This window comes from Sinocyclocheilus anshuiensis, unplaced genomic scaffold, assembly GCF_001515605.1.
Source record: "Sinocyclocheilus anshuiensis isolate Anshui unplaced genomic scaffold, SAMN03320099.WGS_v1.1 scaffold86, whole genome shotgun sequence".
Taxonomy (NCBI): domain Eukaryota; kingdom Metazoa; phylum Chordata; class Actinopteri; order Cypriniformes; family Cyprinidae; genus Sinocyclocheilus; species Sinocyclocheilus anshuiensis.
In genome coordinates this window covers 4,261,394-4,272,448 of record NW_015547662.1, presented here as the reverse complement: position 1 = coordinate 4,272,448, position 11,055 = coordinate 4,261,394, and the positions used below count along the sequence as shown (strand labels likewise).

The window sequence follows — 11,055 nt, the reverse complement described above, 5'->3', positions numbered from 1 at the left end:
TCTCAGCACACAGAGAGAGAGAGAGAGAGAGAGAGAGTTACTTATCTCAGCACACAGCTCGCATGCTGACAGACTAAAGTTTCGTCTGCTTGTGTGTATAAGGACAACTTCCCATTTCAGGAATGATGCGGAATCAAAGATATTTTGGAATTCTACACCTTGGATTTTTTATATGGACGTCATTTTGTATTAAAGGTATGTGATGTATATATATATATATATATTTTTTTTTTTTTGCTAAAGTAATTTGCCAAACATAAACTTTACGTAGATTTGTAATCGAAAAAGTGAACTCCGTGGAGATGCATCATATCTAAATTAGTTTCTTTTACTTCGGTGTTGTTGTAGAGTGTAAAGTAAGACAAAATGGTGAGGTGAGTTATAAATTAAAGCGAGGATTGGTCATTTCAGTGTATAACTGTAATATGAGCAAGTGTGTTTATCTTTGTGTACAGCTTGTAAGAGTGTCTGTGTGCGATTTGCCTTGCAGCGCCTCGACCTCTTAATACCCCGTAACATCTGGCACGATCGCACTGGCGCATGAGCACTGACAAAAATACCGCACAAAATCCTTAGGTCTGCTTGCTAACACGCCAGTGTGAGTCGGGACAAAAGAAATGCTTTATGACCTATAATTTTAGGGTGTTATGGGCTAACTCATTGCAGGAGTGTATGGGTATGCGCGCGCATCAAGTGCATGTCGGTACGCTCGACTTATTTTCGATACTTTCAATTAACGCCTCGCGCAATAAATCTGTTATACCCGAGTGATGTTATGCCTGAATGACATTTAATATTGATTAACTCTAAAAATTGGCGAGTTAGTTCATATATCTCTTAGCTGACCGAAAATAGTTCCAAAAGTAACCAAAGCATCAACCTTTGTGTGTAAACACAGACATGCAGACTGATTCAAACAGTGAAATGTCCCATGCTGTTGGACTGTATTAAATCAGGACTCAGCCAATCAAGTTTGAGGAATGGAACCACCTTTGTATAATCCACCACTCTTACACATTAGCATTGGAACTGGAACTGCTCTGAATAATAACCTGTCAAACAGAGAACTTGGTTTGTGACTTTTTGGATAAATAACACATTCCGTTACTGATACATGAAGGTGGTCTCTTGGTGCCCTTTAATTTCCCTTACGGCTAGAGCATGATTAAAGCTCCTTGATAGTATGAGCCATAAAAGCCTGATAGACCAAATATGATACTGGAAAAAAAATGTTTTTTTTTTTTTTTTTTGTCGTCTGGATATTCAGTGTGTGTGGCTTTCGCTTCTTGCCATTTAAGGTCTGGGAGTCCCTTAAAACTATTTACAGAGGTCATGCTCACCCATTGCCCTTAGTATTTCAGCAAAATTACTTCAATTTATGACTTTGGTCAGCTGTGTGCCAATTATGGTAATATTGTAAGGCTGAGTTTGCAGATTTCTTTAAAAGGTACAGTTGCACACAAGGCGCCCTGGATTCCTGGACCACTGTTGTCTGATGTCTTGACACCAAAACAGCATAGGCATTTTCCTTATATTGGCAGAAATGTCATTTTATCCTACATTCTGACAATATTCAGAGCACACTCCTGGCTATGATGGAGGGTTAGAATTTATACCATGACCTTAAAATCCCATAGACCAGCAGCTTACACTATTTGGCTGAGAGAAAATGGTCAGCATGAGAGATGGCAGTCATATGTTTTGTATCAGTAACATGTACTGGAAATGACTGGCTTGCACACAATCCAGACCTGAACCCTATAGAACAGTGAACCAGACCTCATCATCACATTAGTAACGTACCTCACTGACTGTACCAAAATGTACTTTCAAAATCACATCTGGAAGTTTTTCCACTATGTATTGGAACAATGATGCAATGATTTACTTGATTCAGATGCAAGAGCATCTGACATTAACCCAAAAAGGCAAATGAATGTTCCTTAGAACTGGTTCCCTTTTTTGAAATACAAATCTTGTGTAATCCCACGTATCTGTAATCAGATGCATTTAAAACTCGAATGTAATCTAATTTCAGTTACTTACATGTGTTTCATTAACACATAATCCTTTCTGGATTACAATCCGCCATCAAAATGATGTTTAATTATTTCAGCTGCTGTGAGAAAAAGGCTATAAATGATCCGCCACCTGCAGCATCCTCTCATGTGATATAGCCTAGTAGCTGGGACTCCATCTTTATGTTTACAGACGTGACGTAATGACGCAAAGATGAACGGCGGCATGCGCGTATTTCCCGCGAAAACCGACCAGTACCACTCAAATTAGAACACATTATTACAAGCTTACTGTTGTGAATCGGGCTAAAGTAAGGAGACAGTTTTGAACACTGGCTGGTTATCTAGGCCTGCTTGCTCAAAAATGGATTTCGTATAATTGTTAACAAAAAAAAAGTTTCATACTGCAGCTTTAAATTTTACATGGCATTTTTACTATTGACAAAAGTCAAGGTTTACTTCATGTTTACTTTCAGAAATAAAATGGTGTAGAAAGAATTTTCACTTAGAAATTTCTAGTTTTACAATTAATTACAATGAAACAGCAAGTAACACACTGAATTAAACATTCAATTTTAAAGAAGAATTATTGGAGTAAAAGATTATTGGAAATAAAACATATCTTTTCTATGGAAGTTTGTTTCTGCCACGGCAATAATTTTTAATTTTTTAATAAATACTTTTTTTTTTTTTCTTTATATTTTATTATTTTGCAAGATAGAAATTCGGAGTTTGTATCTTGCAATTCTGCAACATTTGTGAAATCACATATAGTGACTGTTCTGTATGCAGTCATCACTTAATGCAAGCAGCAATTGGCAGCCAGTAGAGTGAGACAAAGAAAGGAGTAACATGCACTCTCTTGGTGTTGTTGAAGGCCAAAGGCACCGCCATCTACATAGATCATTTTCAGAGGTTGATTGTGCATGTAGGAAAAAGCATTGCAGTTGTCAGCCAAGATAGTAAAGGTCTGATTTGCCTAACATTGTAGAGCAGAGGTTCCCAAACTTTTTCATGCTAGGATCCACCAAGAACGTTTTAGAGTCTTTATTTAGAGTGATTACAATCAAATACTGTATATATTTAAAAAAATTTTACTTTGATATCAAGGTGTACATTTATAAACAATGATTATAACAAAAAATGTGCCTGAAAATATAGGTAATCTAATTATAGAACGCACATTATTTATGTTCTGTAATTGTTAATAAATGATAAATAAAAACAATTTGCAGGCTTTCAATTGTGCTGTAATGTTGAATGGCTATAATTACTCATCCCCAGACAAAATAAATAAATAAATAAAATCCATTCAATAGAGGCATCCCTATCAATATTTTTTTATTAGTAATACTGGCCTTCATTCATAGTACTTTGTACATTGTACATAGTACAAAAAAATTAACCAACATTAAAAATATGTTGTTTCCACATTAATTTGGAGAGTCAATGTGAAAATATCATAAATACTATGTATAATTTCAACAGTTTTCATGTTAGGTGTGATTAATTACGATTAATTACAGAAACCTGTGTGATTAATTAGTTGATTTTTTTAAATCGATCAACAGCCCTACTTCTACCACCTTACCCTTGATCTTGGCAAGAGCTGAAAAATCTGAAAGGGATGATTTGTTGCAAAAGTGATGAAGTTAATGTACTGTAAAGTTAGTAAATCTAATATTTCACACTCTAAATATCGTGTGACTTTATTTAGGCACTAGAAAACAGAGAGCATGAGAATAAAGGATTAGTGACTTTCCAGGGTTAGTCTCTTCAGCCCTGTTCTCCCGCTTTAGCCCAGTACTGCCATTACTGAATTAATTTATTAGGAAAGCGTGCTTTGTTTAGCCCTTTCCCCCCTCTATATCTTGTTTTTCATCAGGGAATGAGTGGTGTGATAGCCATTCAGCTTTTAAACCAGACGTTCATCACTAATCTGGACTATAGCACAATCCTACAGAGAGTGAGCTGACCCATTTATTCCACAGGGATTCTCTGTATCGTTCTTTTTTCCTCACTTGCTTTTTTTTCCAAAGGCATGAGGTGAAACTTGATGTGTTATTAGACCGGATGATTTGATATTTGAGTTAAAGAATATCTTGTTCCTGATCAGGCTTCCATATAAAAAGATTTGCTCTTTATCCTCAGTGGAGAAGAAGAGTAATTTACAGCGTTTCTGATTCCGATCTAACTTGTGCTGCCATAATCATACTTGGATTGACACAAATCCCCATAAAAGGCCTGGACTGTGAGTAAGCAAATACACACGCGCACACACACGCGCACACACACACACACACACACACACACACACACACACACACACACACACACGCACGCAAAGAACATCTGCGTCTGATCCTTTATCAGAGAAAGAAGAGCTTGAGAAATTGAAAAAGAAAAAAAAGTCTGTCTAGACTTTTCAATATTTCTTTGTTTCTCTCTTAAATTATCTCTTTTTTTCTTGTTCAGACTTACAGTATATGCATTTTTCTCGACTGGTGGGTAAAGACCCAAAAATTTGTCAAACAGTATATAATATTTTGTAAATGCAAATGATAAAATGGAAATAATCATCTAATCATGCATAGTCAGTATAGCAAAATGAATAGACTTATTGAAAGAAGGAGAAAACACTTCCCAAACGCTTTCCAAAGTCCAATCAAATGCTACAGTATTTTGGCACAAATTGATTTGTCACCTGAAAGTTAAACATTTAAATATGTAAAATTTACTTTACATCCCCTCACACTCAAAAACCATTAACAAACCTTTGCAAAGTAAAATAAATAAATAAATACAATGCATTAAATACAGGTTCCCTTGAAAAAAGGAAAAACAAATTATTATTATTATTATTAAATATATTGTTGTTGCTGTTGTTTTAATAATACTGATAAATTGTTGTTTTAATAATAATACATTTCAAAGTTTGACTTTTAAGGACATTTTTGTTTAGTTTTGTACAATAAACAATTCTGTCACCAATGTAAAATCTTAAAGCAAAACCAGTTGAGACACTGCATTAACACATTCTCCCTCTCTATCCTCAGTTCTCTTTTTCTCTTTTCACAGTATGTCCAGCTTTCTCTTTTTAGCAGCCTCGCTGTTACAAAGCTTCCATTGAGCTCTCTTTGCTATTATGTTTCAGCATTTGCATGAAGTTCAGTAAATCACCCAGCACACCATCACTGTCAGGTTCAGACTCTCTGTGAGCTTGCTGATCTCATACTCACCCGTCTCCCTCTGGAGTCTCCTGAATTGTGTTTGTGGTTTAGCGCCGTATGCTAGCACTCAAATGTGAGGAAAAGTTGAGTGAGGGCTTGTTTCCCAGGCAGGCTGAAGGGGCATATACTTGTTCCAGTCTGTTTAAATATGTAATATCACTCTGTCCTACGTTGTGTTTCACAGCTTCTGTTTACTCAGCTTTGACTTTACACCTCAGCTGTTGTTTTTTATTTACTCACTTCCTTAGTGATTTGTGTTTATTTCTGTGTATGGTTTAAATGTTTCTAATTATTTTCTTGTAGATTTATTAACCTTCCACCACACAGATTATGGCAGCAATGTTAAAATTAAATTTGGGTTGATGTCAGAATACTCAAAACTACATGACAGAAACTAATAGACTGGCTTATTTATTGGATTTTTTAATGGAAATTGATAGATAGATAGATGATAGATAGACAGACAGACGGACGGATTGACAGATAGATTGGATGGGTGAAAAAAACAATTAAAATGTGGCATTTTTATAGAGTTTTCATTGCCAGAAAAGTTTTTTTTTTAATGTCCACCAGGATGAAGTGTGACCATAAAATAGCTTTTTATTGGTTTATTTTAGTAATCCCTTTGTTATTAGCAATTTTATAGCCTTATTTTTTTTTTTAAACATCATGTGATTGTGAAGCTGAGAAAATGGGTTAGTTACCCCAGGGCAATAGAGGGTTAATCAATGACGGCACATACATAGTAATGACCAATGGGAAAAAGGCTTTAAATAAGTAATGAAATTTAATGAACATGACTTAAAGGCTTTTATGTGCCGTAGAGGTGACAAGGATAGAGTTGGTCACAGTATGTCTTTCTTGGTCTCCATCATTAGACAGTCTTTTCTATACCTGAAATGTGCATTTGAATCACATTCACCAGCTACTGCATCAGCCCTCAGGCTGAGATGGGCCTGAAGCCCAAACATTTATTCCATTGGGATGAATTAGGGTATTCTGGAACGCCTAAGCTCTGATGTGTACATTTCACAAGCAAGTCTATGTTAACACTAGACTCATTTGAGATGCCAGATGCCTCGCTTTCAGTGTAAATGAGAGTAGACGGCTGCAGTCTGGGGAGGAGTGGAAAACAGAGCAGGCAAATCAGACAAATCTCACTTCTCATGTGGATCAGCAATCTACATCAGCATTTCTTTCATATTCTTTCTGACCAATTAAGTGCATACAGTAGAACAAGTAGTCCAATTTATTTATTAGGTTTCACCAGAATCTGCCTTTGGTTCTCCATTGTAGTGTTAATAAAAAAAACATATTTTCAGAAATATGATTTAAATTCATTCTCTACAGAGATCAATTTCAGAGTGTTATGTTCACAAAACGTATATTACACAAAGTTACATCAAGGCGAACAGCATTATTGACTGGTATAAAACTAGTGGGGATTACCAGTGATCCATCTGTGCAGATTGTTCATCTCAGATCTTATACTGCAAAAAAAGATTTTTAACTTGGTATTTTTGTCTTGTTTTCACATATAAATTTATAAACCTTAAAGGGATAGTTCACCCAAAAAAATTAAAATGTGATGTTTATCTGCTTACCCCCAGGGCATCCAAGATGTAGGTGACTTTGTTTCTTCAGTAGAACACAAACGAAGATTTTTAACTCAAACCGTTGCAGTCTGTCAGTCTTATAATGGAAGTGAATGGGAATCACGGCTTTGAGAGTCAAAAAAACATACACAAACAAAACCAAATGAAACCCTGCGGCTCGTGACGATACATTGATGTGCAAAGACACGCAACGATCAGTCTGTGTAAGAAACTGAACAGTATTTATATCGTTTTTTACCTCTGATGCACTGCAATGTCCGAACTGTCCTGAACGCGTCCTTGACAGCCGGCGCGTGACGCGTCTTCTTCTTCTTCAAAAATCTTTGTTTGTGTTCTACTGAAGAAACAAAGTCACCTACATCTTGGATGCCCTGGGGGTAAGCAGATAAACATCACATTTTCATTTTTGGGTGAACTATCCCTTTAAGAAACATCTAAGACTTCAGATATTATTGTCACGGTTCTGTTTGATTTTGTTCTATTTCTGAGTTTAGTCTGTCAGTATTAGTTATTCATTTGATTCTCTGTTTGTCTCCTGAGTTCCCTAGTTTGTTCCCTTAGTTACTAATTAGCCCCTCACCTGTTTCTGTTCTGCCTGATTACGTTCCCAGTGTATATAAGCCCTGTATTTTCCTCAGTTTCCTTGTATTGTGTCAATGTTGTGTAGTGTTAGTTGACTCCTGTGGTTTCCATTATTTCCTTGTGAATTCTCCATTTTTCTCTAAAGACACTGTTTTGGATTATATTCCTTCGCCATGTGCTTATCCTTAACAGCACGTTACAATTATGATTATAATTATAATTACAAATAAATTGATACTTTTTTCAGAAAACCAGACTTAATGTCTTAAGTTATTTTGCTTCTCAAGTAAGTGTTTTCCATTACAAATATTCTTAAATCTAGATACAAGACAAAAATACTAGGTAAGAATTTATTTTTTGCTGTGTAAATGTAATATTACTGAAATAAAAGGCCATGAAATGTACTTAAACTTCGTAAGGTTACTATGTTCCTTAACACACTGAAATTAAAAGTTTTATTTTAAAATACATTTTAAATAATAGTTTTAATAATTTGTTGTCATGCTAGAAGTACCCACTTATTTTGATGTCCTGACTAATATACTAAAGCACATGTGCAGTGCTTTATGTCAGTCAGTATTACATTTAAAATATCGTAATACAAATATATTTAAATACAGTTTCAATAGAAAAAAAAATTGTTTACCATAATGCTTGTCAGTATATTCAGCAGTACACTTAACAATATTTCAAAGACAATACAAGTAGTTATGAAATTACATATAAAGATGTACTTAAGTGGGTCAGAAAGCACTCTACCGTTCACTTAATTGCTTTTAATAAATTTAAATTATAATTTAATACTTTTTCATTTTCATTTAATGTTTAATTTTCATTTGATTGCAATTAACATGTAATTAAGTGTCCAAAAACAATATATTCAATTTGCATTTTAAGCATATTCTTTTAATTCTTTAAATTCTAAATATTATTTTCGTAATAATTAGTGTACTTCTTTTCCACAAGGAGAAACACGCAAAGTTTTTCTTTATTTTTTATATATTTCATAAAATTACAATGCACACTAAAAGTGGTAAAATATCCAATATGAGCATGATATGTATGTTTTTGTCTTTTAAATGGTAAGTAAATATTCTATTTTCTATTTGTCAGTCTAAAGAGTTGGGTGACATCATAGTATATTGCAGAAAGAACTGCAAAAAATGTCCCAGATTGCTCTGATTATGTAAGAGAACAAAAGAGAAATTAATGTGTTGCCTTTGATGGAATCTGTCATTTCCTCGCAGTAGGGACCTCGTTAAGAGTGTCAGTCATTCTCGTCATGGGCTGTAATCCTGTAGTGTCATAGTGTTAAATCCTCTGTTGCCCCCTCTATTGTCGGTGCTCCACGCTGTGTTTGGTGTGTTTATGTGTGAGTGACACTATTGCCAAACCAGTCTTTTAGAACGTAAACTTTCAAAGCAACTTTCCAATAGGATTTTTAGCCTGAGTGTTTACAAGCCCAACCTGTATCCTGCTGCTCTGCTTATCCTGTATCCAGCAGCTATCACTGTTCCTGCAGGAGCAGGAGATTGAAGTCTCTTTCTTTAACAAACGCCCATGCATTGACATGCATGCCCGACATTTCCTTTAATGGAAAGCATTTCAATAAAACGCCAGTGCGCGGCAGAGGTGTGGCTATGACTTCTGCAAAATTGTTTCTGCAAGTATCAGCCGTTAGAAATGCTAGGAGAAAAGAACACCATGCTGAATCAAGAAAGAATGTTTAATGGTATATGGTTCAGTGGTAATTAAAAGGAAGGGCCATGTGTGCTCTTATTGAAGCACACATCAGCTCTTAGTGCAGCTTCTTGTGTTATCTGCCCATTTAAGGTTTGGCTGCTTTATCTGTCTGTATGGACCAAAGAAGTGCAAAAAGCCATGCAGTTAGCGCTGCTAAAATGTTTCCATTGATAATTGCAACTTTACTTGGTTTATTAAAAAGCACGTTCCTTGAAGATTAGAAGTCATTACTGACATTCTGACCTTTGTTCCGGCAAGTCCTGTGAGGTTTTTTAGTTCATAGAATAATTTAATAATTTGATATTATTGTATTATTCTAGCATATTTTAAAATTTTATTTGAAGTCATTCTATTAGTTCATTTTCAGTAAAAGTCCAAGATCATTGGGATGAAGATGTAGTCAGCAATAAACTCAGTCCTTTAAAACACAGTAAAAAAATATTTTTTCGAAGTTGTAAATTTAACAAAGACAATTGGTGTATGTTTTACAAGAAAATACTGTACTATTTGTTTCATTTGTTTAATTTTTTTACTTTGTTTAATTCAATGTGTGTGTTTTTTTAGTGAAAGTAAACATGAACTGACAAATTGACATTACTTTGAATTAACAAAAATAGTACATTTAATTAAGACCAAATGTAACAAGCATTTATAGAGGAAAGTAAAAAAAGAAAAAACTTGCTGCAACAACAACAAAAAATATGCTACAATAAAAACTAACAACTAAGGGCTTCTAATTGGCAAGAGCCAGCTCTAAACATTGCATCTTCTTAAATAATTTGTCAGATTGATTCTTAAACAAATATTTGAACATCAAAGTTGACATTTTTCTATTGAACTGTTGTTTCAAAAACACCAGTGATGATTTATGTGTACCCAGAGATTAAAATCAGCGCATATTTGTTGGTTGGCAGGTTTGACATTGATATGATGCATATATTACATCAGAATGCTGATAGTTTGCATCTGTGCATTCATTCAAAACTTGATTAATGTTGAACAGATTTTATGTGAGCTGCATATGGTTTGCTCTGTCTCTCTCTCTCTCCATCATAGCTTCAAGCTCACGCGCAGATACACAGAACATACGCTGCTCTTAATTTCCTCATATGCATTATGAGTCAGGAGTGTGTGAATGATGCCTCTCGCATTTATGATGGAAATTCTGCTTATATAACAGTATAACCATACTGAATCTAAACATAGACATCATCACAGATGTTCCAAGAAAATTCAATTATCCACACTGAATTATCCTGGACTGCTAATATTATGTCATTCATTAGTTTGCTGAAATTTTCCGTTTCATCTCTCCATCTCATCGTGTTTTTACATTTGAGCAAATCCCATCAGGGCGCTTTAGTCCATCTTTGGAAGGAGTGTGTCAGTTATGAATATTTTATACTGCTCATACGCTACAGGTTTACGCATTCTTTTCTTCTCTCAGAATGTCTCCTCCATATGTTTTTATCTACAGGACAACAGCAAAGTCTCTCATGGTATTAGTCTCAGTTACTGAGTCGCCTATCAGAGCATGTGGAAATCAAATCCGTCTAATGATTAATTAATAATTTAACCCAGAACCATCTGTCCGTGAATTCTGTCTTGTTGGGATAGTTAGCAATAGTCTGTCATTATTTATACTCGTTCCAAACCATTATGACACACAAAGGGAGAATTATAATGGCCATGCAATTATCGTCAAGCCTCGGAAAAGGACCATAAAAGAATCATGAATGTGGTCCACAGGACTTTGTATATGTGCTGTAGATGTTTTTAGGAGTCACATGATAGCTTTGTGTGAAGAACAGTCCAAAGATCACTCTAAAAAATGCTGGGTTAAAAAGGGACAAACCCAGCTATTGG

General features: G+C 35.0%; 1 protein-coding gene across 1 annotated transcript in view; it reads left to right on the top strand.

Moving 5' to 3' along the window:
* Nucleotides 1-11,055, top strand: part of LOC107702399 (neuronal acetylcholine receptor subunit alpha-7-like) — a 46,438-nt gene that overhangs the window by 588 nt on the left and 34,795 nt on the right. The window contains exon 2 of the mRNA XM_016504717.1: nt 121-195. Within this exon, the coding sequence (XP_016360203.1) occupies nt 123-195 (73 nt within the window). The 5' untranslated portion in view covers nt 121-122. The remainder of the gene's footprint in view (nt 1-120; nt 196-11,055) is intronic.